This window comes from Oncorhynchus nerka, linkage group LG4, assembly GCF_034236695.1.
Source record: "Oncorhynchus nerka isolate Pitt River linkage group LG4, Oner_Uvic_2.0, whole genome shotgun sequence".
NCBI classification, from domain to species: Eukaryota; Metazoa; Chordata; class Actinopteri; order Salmoniformes; family Salmonidae; genus Oncorhynchus; species Oncorhynchus nerka.
The window spans coordinates 15,055,547-15,071,757 of record NC_088399.1 but is presented as its reverse complement, the minus strand read 5'-3'; the positions used below and the strand labels follow the sequence as shown (position 1 = coordinate 15,071,757).

Below are 16,211 nucleotides of genomic sequence, written 5' to 3'. Positions count from 1 at the left end.
ATAGCCACAGCCAGATGAAGAAATATGGAGGTAAAATCAGTGTAAGGACACGCTCAATGGCTGTTAATTACATGGATTAATCACAAGCTATTCTGCTGCAGCCCCGGCGCTGGTGGTATGATGTCGGGGGCGACCGAGAGCCCCGGTCCCCTGCGGCCGAAGGCGTTGTTCTTCTTTGTTGGAGTTTAAGTCACGGCTGTTGCGACGGAGCTGGTCCGGGCATTGTGTTGTCCAATGTGCCTGTTGGGGTTACGAACAGATGGTCCAGGAGTCAGCGGCTGCAGTGAAAGGATGACGTCGCTAAGAGGTGCAGTAAGGTAAAGAAGGACCTGTGATTTGTTCACCTGTCACTTTCCCTTTGTTGAGATGGATGGCACTCCACCGCGGAGTCAGACATTGACCGTCTGTCTGGGGTGTAGTTTGCCCAATAGTTCATTTTCTGATTTTCTCATTCTTCTTTTACACAATCAGTTGGCAAGGCTAAACTACAAATTATTACAATTAATAAAAACAACAATGGTGTCATTATGTTAATAGTGATTACAGTTATATAACAAAACAAGGGAAAAACAAACAATGATTTTCTGTAACTTTTCTGAGATGGACGAAAGATTAGCCTACTTAATATCACACACGCCGCGGGCACGCATATTAACACACACACACGCACACACACACACACACACACACACACACACACACACACACACACACACACACACACACACACACACACGGCACTGTGCCAACCATGCCATAGTGCGTTCCCATTCACCGTCCAATGTGATAAACTCAGAAAGCATAATAATGTGCGTTATATATAACCAAATCCGAGTATTCTGTTTTCAAATTCAATCAATAGGATTGTAAACAGTATGCTTTTCGTTTCAGTGAAATATAATTGTTAATGCATGAGCTAAGTCTATTCCCAGACTAGGTAGATTCCTCACATAGCCCTAGTGTAGTTTGGCAATGACACAAATGGGAGTGTGATTGAATTCCAGCATCTATAAGTTACTAATATTTCTTAGATTTTCGTTTAGTTTTAGTTTATTGAATGGTGTACACATAATTGTCAGCTAAGAGCTGAATTGCAGTGTACAGTCCATACCTAAATAAATAATTACATAAAGAAATAAGGTTTCTACTGTAACGTGGATACCATGGTTCTGACATCACACAATTTCCAAAAACTGGAGACCTTACCATAACTTTTTACGCGCAAATACGTTTTGAATAGGTTCTTCGTGTTTGCTAATGTTTATGCGTTGTTATGTAAACACTAACTGTCCTGAGATTAAATTACATGAAAAGTCTAAATATAATAATAATCCTTTTGTCTTTTATAGAAATGAATAAAACTTCATAATCATCTCAGTGACATCGAAGACCACAAGGAAACAATAACGCTGAACAACACAACATAACGGTCTTCATTTGGGCTTTTACATTTAAAACTCGAGCAATATTGAAATAAGGATCATTTTGGTGACGTTTGCAAACCAATGAACGAGTGAAATAGCTGCGTGACGTACAAGTCCCCGTAGAAAAGGCGCGGAGTGTAGCTATAGGTACGGAGAAGGTGGGAAGCGAAACGAGGCTGTGAGGCCGGTGCGGAGAGTCTTGATAAGAGATTTCTACTCATCGAACCAATAGTCAACTCCTCCTCCTAAATTGCACACACACACATAGAGCTCAGTGATCGCTTTGCGAAGAGCTGGATACCTGTAAGAAAAGAACGTCTGTTTTGTAATAACCAGTGCTGGACACGAACAATTGTGCGTTTTTACGCATTCCTTCCTTACGTTTGTTATTCTGTTATATTCGATCGATATTCGTCGGTTTTGAAATGTTTTGCGCCAGCATCCACAAGCAGTATTGAAATTCGCTGTTGTGAACTCAAGAGTGGAGGCCAGGATACTCACCACTACAATTCTACCGTGTTTTTAGTTGTTTTTTCTTTCTGTATTGTCTCTTGGAATAATTTTTGCCTTGTCCATTTTGGTCGTAATGCAAGTTGAACGTTTCAGTAGTCCTTGATCACTTTAATTCGATGACAGACTGAAATTGGTGCATTTTTGTGCATCTTGAAATCTGCAAGTTGAGCGCTGTTACTGGATCCAGAGTTTACATTGTGGTTTACTGGTATGTTTCTATAACACTTCTGAGCTATTGTTTGTAAATAGTAGGATATTTTATATGATTTTCATAACGTGTTCAAAGATGGTGTAAACTACAGCCTATATAGAAAACTGAATATTTACTCTAATAATCCCTGCAATTATAAAGCACAGTGTTGTAAACGACAATGTTTTCTCAATATCTTTCTATTTTTTTGTAGCCTACCATCATTCTTGGCTTGGATTTTTTGACTTTCTAAAACAATAGATTGGAGCCATTCACTTTAAATGCATGGGCTAAATTTGCGTCTCATGGATGTTTTGGCCTGCAGATCTGAGGGAGACGCTTGCAAGTGTAGCCCTCCAGTCTCCACGATGCTCTTCCACGGGCTCCCCGGAGGCGAGATGCAGGGGGTCATCGACGAGATGGACCGGAGGGTGAAGGGCGAATCTACCGCCATCAGTTCGGCTATAGACATGGGGGAAACTGAGACGGTGGGTGAATGTCATTTTAAAGAAGGACCTGTGCTGTTCAGGCATGTGATAGCGCACATAAATATTTAATTTCGACGGAATATATGCTTAGAAAGTGAACTGCGATTAAAATATAATTCTTTATAAGATAGCAAGCAGCACTCAGCCGTTAGCCGTTCACATTTGCAAACCCTGTGTGCGTAAAGTATATTATTCATGATTTATTGGTTAGTATTTCGTATGCCTCTGGAAAAACATGTTAGCCTACAATAACTTTGTCGTTTAGGCCCACTTAGAATTATGGTAAAAACTTTTACACTAAACATGGTCCTATGTCTGTCCATTTTAAGGCCATGCATGTTCATTCACAACCCAATAATTCAATCTAACAGATAATAATCTTGAGCACTTTGATAGCCTATGTAGGTGGGATATTATAAGAATTGTCCAAAATATGTAAAATCTTCCAGAAGCATTCATTGCCCTAAACACAATTATAATGTTTGATATTTTATTATTTGTTTATTTGTTTATTAGGCCCAATCGAATATGTTTTGCAATAGGTCCCACGATTCATTAATTTGTGATAATATTGAGTGTTTCATGTGAAAGAAATGTTGATAAGGATGCGAAATTACATATATATATTTATTTCATAATATATGATGTACATGCCTCAACAAAAAAATATGGTTTCTGCTGCATTCAAATATTCCGGGCTAGGATTACGTGTTAGGCCTACCTTTTAGGCCGACGTGTTAGGCCTACGTGTTACATCATCCCACATTTAGGGTATATCTAGTGTTATCATTTTATATATTGCTTTCATGGCTGTATCCCTAAAAAGTATATGAACACATATTAAATATGTGTGCGTAAAATGTTGACTATTATACGGTATTGGCCTTGACATCCATTGGTGATATACTATCAATAATGTGTTCTTATTGTAAACATAAAACTGATTTCCCATTCCCTGTTCAGAGTATGACGTCCATCAACAGCGACCGTGTGGCCTTGTGCGCGGGATGCGGGGGAAAGATATCTGACCGCTACTACTTGCTCGCGGTGGACAAACAGTGGCACATGCGCTGTCTCAAGTGCTGCGAGTGCAAACTAAACCTCGAGTCCGAGCTTACCTGTTTCAGTAAAGACGGCAGCATCTATTGCAAAGAAGATTACTACAGGTAACCAAGACACAAGGCTACGCCTATGACAACAACAACAACAGGCCAGCAAGCATGAAAACAATTACGCCTACAACTAGCATACTTAGGCACCAGCTGCTGCTACTCCAATGACAAGCCTGTAACCCCTTTCAGAGAGTTAGTGATGGTATAGGCTAATGTTCCCAAAGCATGGTAGCTTGTTATCCATTTATTATATACAAATTACAACAAATTAGCCTATGCTATTACGATTCTGGCAGGCCTGTGCTTGCTTTGGATGCTTTACTAGTCTAAACCAAAATATCATATTTGAAGTGGCAAAATGTCAAGAATACACAAACAAATATGAAGGCATGACACCTTTTACGCATGTTAATTAATATGCCTGTATTGCTTAATAACAACTTTACATCAATGTTCTTCATCGTATTGTCCACAAACTAAAGTTTGCTGACCATGTTGTGAATCTAAATTCTGTACGTGTTTGTGTCATCCGCTCTCTTCTCCCAAGCAGGAGGTTTTCCGTCCAGAGGTGCGCCCGGTGCCATCTCGGGATCTCGGCGTCGGAGATGGTCATGCGGGCGAGGGATTTGGTCTACCACTTGAACTGTTTCACCTGTACTAGCTGCAACAAAATGCTCACGACCGGAGATCACTTCGGAATGCGGGACAGTCTTGTGTACTGCCGGCTCCACTTTGAGACACTCATACAAGGGGAATATCAAGCGCATTTCAATCACGCGGGGGATGTAGCCTCGGGCAAAGGACTTGGCGAGAGCGGCACGGGAAACTCGCTGGGGATGCAGTATTACAACGGCGTCGGTACGGGGCAGAAAGGAAGGCCGAGGAAAAGGAAAAGTCCCGGGCCTGGAGCAGATCTGGCTGCTTACAACGCAGGTAGGACGAGTTTGTATATACCGGTTACCCATGAATGGCATTATGGTCATCAACAAAAGTGCCACGAAGCAGTAACACACAGTTGTAATGCGGTTGATTAATGTTGAAATGAAAGAAAAAATGACTACTCTATTTCATAGTGTGTGTGATATCTCTATTGGAATGAAAGACAATTAAGAGCTAAAGAGTGGACTGATGGACTCATTTGAACTATTTTAGTTTGATGAAAATACACTCTTCTGAAAAAGATCTGTCGCTTATTTCGATGGACTGGGTTACCTACTTTCAGTGAGAAATATCATATTTTGTCTGAACCGTTTTGGGAAATACAAATGTCTATACAAACTTTGAAACGTTGGAAAACAATGAGCAGTTAATCAGTAGGCCTATGCATGAACTAAATGCTTCCGTCAAATTGTACGTAATATTACACAATGTTGTACTTTGGATGTTTTTACTCAGAGACTAAGCCTGCCGTATTTTTAATCTGACGGATATCTATGTTGATTTATTGAATAACTCACCTTTATTAGACAGCATTATTCTAACAAGATCTATTATTTGGTCAAAGATGTGAGGGAAAATGTTGAAGTTAATTGGAATCCTCTGTTGATTTGTGGAATGGGAGCGCGCTTGGGCCTACTGATGCATCCACTTCCAATCTAATAGATTAAGATAAACTATCTATAATAAAGAATTCGCATAGCCCACTAACTAAACAGCGTTAATGCGTTCAAAGAGAAACTGCTTCTGAAGGCCTACTCAATTCTGCATGTCCTACACTAATATTCTGTATGTTCCATTTCAATATGCTACAGAGTGACGTGTGAATAATGAAATCATGTCTTGAAACACTCCATTGGATTATTATTGAAAATGTTACACTTATTTCCATTGAACATTTTCTCATACACGGTCGATTTAGTCTTCTAAAACCTCTCAAAACTTGGAACCTCTCTCAAACCTCGTTAAAAAAAAGAGTGGTTCGATGTGAAAGATTTTTAGACGACAATAGAAGCAGACAAGTGGAAAATAGCTCAGATGGGGAGTAGGACTTCAAAAAAGATGAGAGAGAGAGGGGGGGGGGGGACACGACCAAATTCCCAGCCCCACGTTCACTTGTTGAGTCTCGCTGTTTGTTGGGTTTTGGGGTCGGTAAATCAATGTCGGATTGCTTGTAGAACATGGGAGCACCTGTGTAGAATCCTGATTTAAACTTCCCCAGTGAGACTGGAGAGCAAGTCTCCCACATCCAGTAATATGTTACCCCTTCATAAATAAAGAACCGACTTGCGCACCACCACGGAGCTCTTGTTCTGTCATACTTTTGTGGGAAAAAACACACGACTGACATTTTGAAAAGCGATACTTGCTATTCAGTATGTCTACTTATCATTCACAAATGTAGTTCCATGTGTAGGATCAGGACAATATGGATTGGCCTAATAAGGATAGGCCTAGATATGTATATCACAGGAGGCTGCAGAGGGGAGGACGGCTCATCATAATGGCTGGAACGGAGCAAATGGAAAGGAATGACACCATCATTCCACCAATTCCGCTCCAGCCATTATCACGAGCCCGTCCTCCCCAATGAACGTATATCTGTTTTTCGAGAAAAGGATACGATCTACAATCTAAATTTGTCTAGCTCTATAATGCGGCGGCATAAGGTGATTTGAATAAGAAAGGCGAAAAGTCGAAAGCCGCAGTAAGCACTTGAGTTAAACATGAATGGTAGCGCTAATAGTTAAAACATTGGATCCATTCTCTGGCATTCTGTTTTGGGAAAGAGATTTTTGATTTTGATTTGCATAACATTTTGTATAGTTCTGAGTGTGCTTCACGAACCATGAGCATGAAAATGTAATTACATAATATTTATACATTATTTTAAAGACCTATTTTATAAACAAATAACATTTTTTTTGTCAGGATTGTGGTATAAAATTGATATATAAATGAGTACTATTATTTGCACAATTTCCTCCAAATCTGATATATAAATACATAAATAAACAATATATAAAATAAAGTCTAATTACATTTGAATGAAATACAGGTTTTCGTTCTAAAACAAACGGACATAGGCCTAGACCTATCTTCCTTTTCTCTGACCCACTTCTTTGACCCTACATATCAAATCGAATCAAATTCTAGCCTGCAGTGTTATACAATATAGAATAAGGCCTTTTTCTTTCTTTCCCTTTTTCTTTCTTATTTACTTTCTTTCTGTCTGTCTTTCTTTCTTTCGTTCGTTCTTTCTTTCTGTTTTGGGGTTTGCTGCCACCTGAGGGCGTTTGTTGACATACCCTTCACAATCATCAAGAGGTCCAGATTCTATCAAACCTTGGCTGCACTGCATCACACTGTCCATTCACAGTGAAAAATAAGTCTATCAAACTCTGGCAGCACTGCATCACACTGTTCCTTCACAGTGAAAAATAAGTCTATCAAACCCTGGCAGCACTGCATCACACTGTTCCTTCACTGTGAAAAATAAGTCTATCAAACCCTGGCAGCACTGCATCACACTGTTCCTTCACTGTGAAAAATAAGTCTATCAAACCCTGGCTGCACTGCATCACACTGTTCCTTCACTGTGAAAAATAAGTCTATCAAACCCTGGCAGCACTGCATCACACTGTTCCTTCACTGTGAAAATGCATGGCAGCACTGCATCACACTGTTCCTTCACTGTGAAAAATAAGTCTATCAAACCCTGGCTGCACTGCATCACACTGTTCCTTCACTGTGAAAAATAAGTCTATCAAACCCTGGCTGCACTGCATCACACTGTTCCTTCACTGTGAAAAATAAGTCTATCAAACCCTGGCTGCACTGCATCACACTGTTCCTTCACTGTGAAAAATAAGTCTATCAAACCCTGGCTGCACTGCATCACACTGTTCCTTCACTGTGAAAAATAAGTCTATCAAACCCTGGCAGCACTGCATTACACTGTTCCTTCACTGTGAAAAATAAGTCTATCAAACCCTGGCTGCACTGCATCACACTGTTCCTTCACTGTGAAAATGCATGGCAGCACTGCATCACACTGTTCCTTCACTGTGAAAATGCATGGCAGCAGCCATAACTCTGTGTTACGCCTTAAGGTGTCTTTTGGAAAAAGTCCTTAATATGCACTAGGCATTTCCCGTTGTATTATCTATTGACTCCTTTAGCAAATGGATTTGTTGTCCCCGTTTTTTAATGAGTGATTAGTAACATTAGTAACACTTTACAGTGATTTTTCCAGTATATACCACAATTATTGTATTGTTACACTGTACTTACAGAAGCAAAAAGTGAACATGCTGTAAACTCAGTCTAATAATGATCAATTGCAATACTTTTTTACACTGTACTACTTACACAGTGATGAGAACACTAAAGATATGTGTTGCTACCCAGTCAATCTTGTGCGTTTTTCATGTCAACATATTATTTATTTATATGATTCATTATTTGTTTAATTTTCTCTCAGAGTTGTGGGTATTAAGGAGTAATGAGCTTTCCTGTCAACAAATAGGACACACGGTCTGTCTGCCGTAGCATTCACAGCAACAACAACACATTGGAAAACTCTGATTATGTCCCAGTGAATCTAACAATAAATGTAATCTCATTTAACACAGAAGTAAAATCTCAAATCATTTGGTCGGCATTACTGTATCTATGCTTGAGATAAATTTAGAGTCCCGGCGAATCTCAACCCGAGAATCTTCCCACGGGAGATTACAATAAATTAAATTCCATGAAAATGGTCAACAAAGTATCGTACATATCTTATTGTATCGTATTGAATCATATTTTATTGTATCATATCATATCGTAACCATAAACTAAACGGTGTGTGTTGTCCCGCCCCCTTCAGCGTTAAGTTGTAACGAGAACGATGGAGACCACCTGGACCGAGACTCCCACTACTCCTCCAGCTCCAAGTCCAAGCGCATGCGCACCTCCTTCAAACACCACCAACTGAGGACCATGAAGTCCTACTTTGCCATCAACCACAATCCGGATGCCAAGGACCTGAAACAGTTGGCCCAGAAGACAGGTCTCACCAAACGGGTGCTGCAGGTGAGAAAGAGGATTCATTTTTATAAAGGATCATTATTTACACACATGTATGTTATTGTATATAGTCCACTGCTGGACCCATATTGAAAAAGTGTCTCAGACTATGAGTGCTGATCTAGGATCAGTTTGAGATAATATTAATAATAAAGATGATAAGGACAGGGGGTCCAGAACCTAGAGCAGCACTTCTACTATGAGACGAATACGGGCATTGATGCTCATTGGAAAGTGCAAACTGCCTTGATGCTCATTGGATAAGCGTGAGCTGCATTGCATTTAACCAGTCACGAATACTGTACATCATTCCTATTTGTTCAGGATATCTGCATGCTTCGGTTTAGTGCACCACAGTCCCAATCCCACAGAATTAAATTCAACATGTATATACAGTATCTCTGAGGCCAAGCTACTGCATTTGTCAGATCGTTTTACCAAAAGGGAGGCTCAGTTTAGCAGTGGGATAGTGCATCATTTTATCCCGGTGATAATGTGTTAACCTTTGGGGCAAGGCAGCAATCCACATTGCTGTTGCCAGTTGCTGTTGCAAGGCTAGCTGTGTGGTTGCATTGATCTGGTAATGCTGTAATGTTTACCTTTGTGGAAATGTAGTATTTAGGAGTATGATAATGTATTAACTGTGAGATGGGCTGATGATGACTTACATCATGATAATGCTATTATGCTACTACAAAATCATTGTTTAGTGGTGTTCAGTGGTAAGATAATGTACTATATGTGCTGTGATCATGTGGTAATGAACCACATGATAATGTTGATAACAACCTGGGCCACATTTGATGGTAAAAAATACTTTAAAGTACTACTTAAGTAGTTTTGTGGGGTATTGTACTGTACTGTTTATATTTTGGGAAACTTTTACTTTTACTCCACTACATTCCTAATGAAAATATATAATTTTTACTCCATACATTTTCCCTGACACCCAAAAGTGCTCGTTACATTTCGAATGCTCAGGCAGGACACCAACATGGTCCAATTCATGCACCTATCAATATAACGTGTTGTCATCCCTAATGCCTCTGGCGGACTCACTAAACACAAATACTGTGTTTGTAAGTGATGTCTGAGTGTTGGTGTGCCCCTAGATGTCAGTAAATAAATAATTAAAAGACAAAATTGTGCTATCTGGTTCGCTTAATATAAGGAATTTGATGTAAAGTATTTACTTAACTTTTTACTTTTACTCAAGTATGACTGTTGAGTACTTTTTCCACCACAGTACTTAAGCAAGCACATTTAAAACCAAATACTTTTAGACTTTTACTCAAGCAGTATTTTACCGGGTTACTTTACTTTTACTTGTCAATTTCTGTTAAGGTATCTTTACTTTTACTCAAGTATGACTGTTGAGTACTTTTTCCACCACTGTATGTGTACTTGTTTTACATGTAGAAGTAGTAAATATTGACACAACATAATATTAGAAATTGTGCTCCCTGAATCTGTACTGTGGTAATAAAGAAAATGATAATGGTGCAAAATGCAAAACAAATCTATCAGGGAAGTTTTTGATTTATGTAATCGCTCAAGTAATACGATTATCCCAAACAAACCGGCCAAGCTATTTCCATCCCATTCAACATAATCATCACAATTACACAAGAGTAAAAACATTTAGTCCTCACACAATCAGTAGAGATATCTCTTGGTATAAGTCATAGCCTATCAAGAGAGGACCCAAAGCTTTTTTAAATCTTTTTTTTTTATGTGAGAAAAAAAGTGTCAGCGAGTTATCGTACCAGCTGTTTAGCATTCGATAGGGGAATTCAAAAACACACAGCGGACCATTTGCACAAGTATAAATAACTGCAAATGAGAAAAAACTGACATGCTGTAAAACACAGATATAATGAACAAAACGAGGACAACAAAGCCAGCGTTTGGCTTTGATGAATTCCATTTTTCATGTTTGTCGTTTTGATTTGAAACACTTTCCCCCCCTCCCCCTCTCTCTGTCTCTCTCACCCCCCGCTCTCTCTGTCTCCCCCACCCCCACCCCCACCCTCCCCGCAGCCCTGCAGCTTCTGTTCACCACACTAACACTTTTCGAATGAGCAAACATTTAAATATGTTTTTGGTTCTTTGAAGGTTTGGTTCCAAAACGCCAGGGCCAAGTTTAGACGGAACCTACTACGTCAGGAGAGCACAGGGATGGACAAGGTGTCGGATGGGTCCACTCTACCAGGGGGGTCGCCTTCGGGCCCCCACTCCGAGCTCTCCAACGCCTCAATGAGTCCTTCCAGCACCCACACCACCCTCACGGACCTGACAAGCCCCTCTATTCCGTCGGTTAACCCTCTACTGACCGCCGTGCCGGGGGGCATGGACCCCCACGACTCCATGAGTATGAGTCCTTCCCAGACCACCCTTACCAGCCTCTTCTGATGTTACCAACACCACCCCATCCCATCGCAGACCACCCTTACCAGCCTATTCTGATGTCACCGACCCCACCCCATCACAGACCACCCTTACCAGCCTTTTCTGATATTACCTACCCCATCCCAGACCACACTTACCAACCTCTTCTGAGGTCACCGATCCCACACCACCCCACCCCTCCCTAAACCCATCCAACACCACACCAGGTCACTCAAAGACTAAGAGACTGAAGAGAGAGACACTTAAATACATGATATTCCCCGTGGACCTCAGATTACTGCCCCGTCTATTTCTAGTCTTTGTATGAGTAGCAACTAAAGCCTTACAGAGCGGTCGGCTTGATTTCATCAAGAGCTGAAGATACTTTTTCTGTTTTCATCTTTGTTTCCTTTCCACGTTGGCTGACTGATACTACCAAGATGTAGATTCTCACTCCACCACCCCGACCACTCTGTTTCTAGGTAGAGATTTTTTTTAAATATATAAAAAAATAAAAAAGACAATGGAAAAGGACTGTGAAACTGAAAATGTATTTGGAAAAAACATTGGAGTGTAAAATGCAGATACAAAGTACTGTAGCAAGGTTATCCAGAAGACTCTAGCGTGCCTTATATATTTTATCACACTGAGGAATCCCTGATCGGATAGATGTCTGATCTAGGTGGCATATTTCTTGAAAGATTTGGTTGAAGGATGGGTGACCCACTGACAAACCGCGTTTGCTTACAACATGGCAATGAAAGCAATTCTACTTTACAATTCACTCTGCACACAGTGAGGACTGATCGATGAAATAGAAATAGCATTGATGAGAATTAGAATTACATTGATAAAGTTAATATAAAGATATCATGGTCATTATCTTTTAGACTCAGTCATTGCTTGCAGTACACACCAGTAATAGTTGGTTACAACTTCGATATTTTGTAACAATAAACTGTCGTATGCGGAAATGAGATATAATGTATATTGATATCTGACTCGTTGCTTGATGGAATTGCAATGATACTATTTACAGTCCCCATTTGAATACACAACACAAGTAGCTACAACATATCTAGCTATTTTCCAGCATCACACTGTTTGGTTTATGAATTGATAGCTGTAACATATGGATGAAGTTTTCATATTGAGATATTATCGGTCTATTTGAATATTGGCTCATTCGTCACTACATAAGAGTTTATATCAGTATAGTGTACCAGATACACTTCTACAGTATATTGTACCAAATGCACTTCTACACATCAAAGAGGGGAGTCATGCACACTCACAAGCGCACACACACACACACACACACACACACACACACACACACACACACACACACACACACACGCACACACACACACACACCGTACTTACCTCAGTCTGAAGGTCTTTCTATGTTCTTACTGCTGAAACCCAGCACTCTGATTTTGATTCTCAAAGTCCCCACAATGTAGGATTATAACATATAAGAAAATGTGCTTAGAACTGAGATGCTTTATGGGTACATCTAACAATGGCACCCCTAATCTAAAAAAATCTTAAAGACCACTTCTAAATACTTATTTGCAATTGCCCGCACAAAACATGGTTGATTGAAATTGTCCCCACAACATTGTTCCTTGTGGGGACCTGTCTGAATATTGGTTTTGGTACAGAGAAACCAATCAGGGATTTGTGTGGTTGGCAAATGAACCAACTTTACCTGGGTTGTGTTCATTCGGACACACAGTAGCAAAACGTTTTGTAATGGAAAACGGAAATGAGCGTTTCTTATTAGACAAATTCACGTAGTACCTCCTCGTTTTGGACTGTTGTTTTCCTGTTTGGTGCCTACTAGAAGCTGGTAGGACTAGGAGTGTTTCTGATATGGAGAATCAAGCTGCCTTCCTTTTGACTGTGACTACCTTTACTTATGGATGAGGATGGTGCTCTTACCTTCTCTTTATCCTTGTATGCATGGAGAGCTGCTGTTGGGATTCAACATCCCTTTAACTACACAGTCTTTAGTTTGTTTGTTTGTCCTTCCATTCTTGTACAGTTGCCCCCTTTTGATGTACTTAAGCCTTCAGTTCTTTCAAAACATAAAATGGTGGACAAAACTTGACCTAGTCTGTTGTTTTTCTGAAGTTACTACCTATAGGATATCACACGCACACGCACTCACACACACACGATGCATGTGCACAGATGTGAACCTATATGTTTTTATTGTATTTGCTGTGTATAAAAGTAAGGATTACTTGTGGTGTTCCACAGGGTTCTATTTTCGGTTCGTTGGAGTCCGGTTGGAGGGCCACCTAGTCTTGAAAGAGAGATTGATATCCGCACACTATTGAATGCCCCAGCTGTTTTGTTGCTGTGAGAGACCACATTGTCCCAACATTGTTGCAATGCCTTTTTAAAATGACATCTAAAAATAATTAATCCCATTTGGATTCTAATGTAATTTGTGTCGTTTAGCAGAAACTCTTATCCAGAGCTACCTTCGGCATGAACATTTACAGGGAGTCTGAATGACAGTACAATTACTGAATGCATCTATCTTTTCTGTCCATATAGTTTTTTAAATACAGTGCTTCCACCCACACTAGGAAATCAGCTTGCTGTGGCTGGCAGCTCGCCAGAAAAATCTCACCATAAAATAGACGTTTCGTAGAGGGAGCCTTTCTCTTATGAGTTTGAGCAATATGTCTTCAATTTTCACATGGCACCAGCGTCATCCAGACCAGCTGAATCAAATTACTGAGGTCTGAAGAATGTTCTCTTAAAAACGTATTCAAATAACTTTGGTAAAATAAATATAAACTGAAGCTTTTAACGGTCATATGTTTTTTTTCTCTTTAATGGCCCTCTTGCTCGGTTTTTGGCCTTAAGTGATCCTGTACAGAAAGAGGGGTATTGATCGAAAAGGAAGAGTGAGAACACAGGAAGTCTGCAGTTTTGAAGTTTTAAGGTATTGTCAACAGCAAAAGGTCAATAGTACAGGTAATTGTTAATGTGTCCACAAGTTGATCATAATAAAAATGGTTTGACTTTAAAAAAAAAGTTGGTTATATTATTTACCATTATTTACCACCTGGGATCTACTAAGAAATTACAATGTCATGAGAGGAAATGTACTCTTACATTTCCAATAGTCCCATTTTGGGACTATTCCATTGGTTCCATTATACCTGGCAAGCTAAATCAAACTCACCTAAAATACTTTAAAGGGGCAATCTGCAGTTCAAACAATGACAAAGCGGGCGCCCCGCCACTGTTTTAGTAAATAGCTGAGGGATGGGGCTGAAGAAATGTAACCAATCTCAAATTCATAGGCAGAGCTATAAATGCAAGAACTGACCATCCGTGAGATCAGAAATATAGTTTCAACCATTTTTAAAGGCTATAAAGTGTTTGTTTACAATGACTTTGTTTACAAACAAAAGATAAAAGAAGCTTATATGTTGGGTTGTATTCTGATGGGAACCTACAATTGAACTAAACTCATGAGGCATTTCTAAGTTATATTCTTCAAGAATCAAATCGGTACATTTAATTAATTTAAAAGTAAAACAAATGGATGTAGCAATAGCAGATTGTCCCTTTTGAAGTATTTGAAAATATTGGACCATGGTCTGGTACATTTTAATTGTCACCAAGCAAAAACTACTGGTGTAGAATCTTAATTTAGCCAGTTTGCTACAGCAGCAAAGTAATCCTGCAGCAACAGGAAGCGTTAATTATTATGTGGAATATATTTAACAGACATTTTTGTAGGGGTTGATACATTTTTTATTAGGGCAAATCAAATCAGAAAATTCAAAGTGGAAATTATAAACTTTAGATTTTATTTTTTATTATAATTTTTTTTTAAACTTTTAAAACTCAAATACACGTTTGCATTTCCTGGTGAGCATGAACATATTCAGCAACAAAAGTGATCAAATGAAGATCCTCCATCTGTATGAGAGAGGAATATCAGCATCAGGTAGGTAGTGTTCTAAAGTACAGTGCTACCAAAGTAATACCATTCATGAAAATAGCACTCTTATCAAACAATTACCACTCTGATGCCTTTTTCAGCTGGTCAGCACATGGATGCCTGTCAGTAGGAGCGCTGTGCAAGGTGTTTGTTATCACGTATGTTTCAGAAATGAGGGAGCACTGGCAACAGTGTGTAAGGCCAGCTTTCAACACTGCACCAGTCCCAATGTTACCAAGTTACAAGACCCAGGTACAGCAGAATTAGAGGCTGAATTGTAGAAATGCTGTATTTGGTAGGATGGGTGTTGAAAAACGCCCTCACCAAGAATTTGGGTCCACGAATATTAGAAATGTACCTCATGTTATGGATATAAAGGAAGTAGTATGTTATATAGACCCAGGTCGTGTCCATTAGGCACCAAACGGAAGAAAACGGATTAAAACATAGAAGGACTACCTGGACTTGACCAATAAGAAACACACATTTTGACCTAATGAACACAACCCTGGTGAGTCAGCTATTGGCTTACACTAGCCACAGCTGGGGGATTGCAATGTTGAGTGCAAAACAACAGTAATAGTAGCCAACGGACACCTGTCTATATTCTACAGAAGCAGGGAGCCATCTTAACGCTGCTGAAACGACTGGATCCCACACCTTAGACCTTGACATATCTAATAACTATACACATTTGTTTGATAGCTGCAGTATGTAAGAAGTGTTGTTTTGTTCAACATTTCACTTCACTTCTTCTGTGGAGCTTCATAATTACTACTATTGGTACCCTGGCCAACTAAAATGTTATATTCCCATTTGCTCAAATATGGACATGAAGACTGGAATTCTATAAAATCGCTGAAAAAGAAGAGGAAGAAGACAATCTGACCAGGGATCAGAAGATACTGTCTAATAGCTAGATACGAAGCCTGCCCTGGATAGAAGACAATCTGACCAGGGATCAGAAGTTACTGACTAATAGCTAGATACGAAGCCTGCCCTGGATAGAAGACAATCTGACCAGGGATCAGAAGTTACTGACTAATAGCTAGATATGAAGCCTGCCCTGGATAGAAAGAGAATAAACACATGTCATTCTAATGAGCCAAA

The 16,211-nt window shown here is 39.7% G+C and overlaps 1 protein-coding gene across 3 annotated transcripts; it reads left to right on the top strand.

The window, feature by feature from the left end:
- Window positions 1–1,601: 1,601 nt before the first annotated feature.
- LOC115118735 (LIM/homeobox protein Lhx2-like) lies at window positions 1,602–13,349 on the top strand. 3 transcript variants are annotated; one of them, XM_029647449.2, is made up of 6 exons: window positions 1,602–2,145; window positions 2,453–2,615; window positions 3,579–3,781; window positions 4,275–4,660; window positions 8,538–8,743; window positions 10,853–13,349. In XM_029647449.2, the coding sequence occupies exons 2-6, from the start codon at window positions 2,496–2,498 to the stop codon at window positions 11,147–11,149; spliced, it is 1,212 nt and encodes a 403-aa protein (XP_029503309.1). In that variant the 5' UTR covers window positions 1,602–2,145; window positions 2,453–2,495; the 3' UTR covers window positions 11,150–13,349. The 3 variants fall into 3 exon arrangements, with proteins under 3 accessions (XP_029503309.1, XP_029503303.2, XP_029503297.2); XM_029647443.2 differs by lacking the exon at window positions 1,602–2,145 and having other exon boundaries at window positions 2,409–2,615; window positions 4,278–4,660; XM_029647437.2 differs by lacking the exon at window positions 1,602–2,145 and having other exon boundaries at window positions 2,409–2,615.
- Window positions 13,350–16,211: the final 2,862 nt, after the last annotated feature.

Excerpts from the sequence above, each read along its gene's own strand:
- LOC115118735 (XM_029647437.2), top strand. The coding sequence starts at position 2,409 with ATGCATGGGCTAAATTTGCGTCTCATGGATGTTTTGGCCTGCAGATCT. Across the intron at positions 3,782-4,274 it reads TGCAAAGAAGATTACTACAG|CAGGAGGTTTTCCGTCCAGA; the intron begins GTAACCAAGACA and ends TCTTCTCCCAAG. Across the intron at positions 4,661-8,537 it reads TCTGGCTGCTTACAACGCAG|CGTTAAGTTGTAACGAGAAC; the intron begins GTAGGACGAGTT and ends CGCCCCCTTCAG.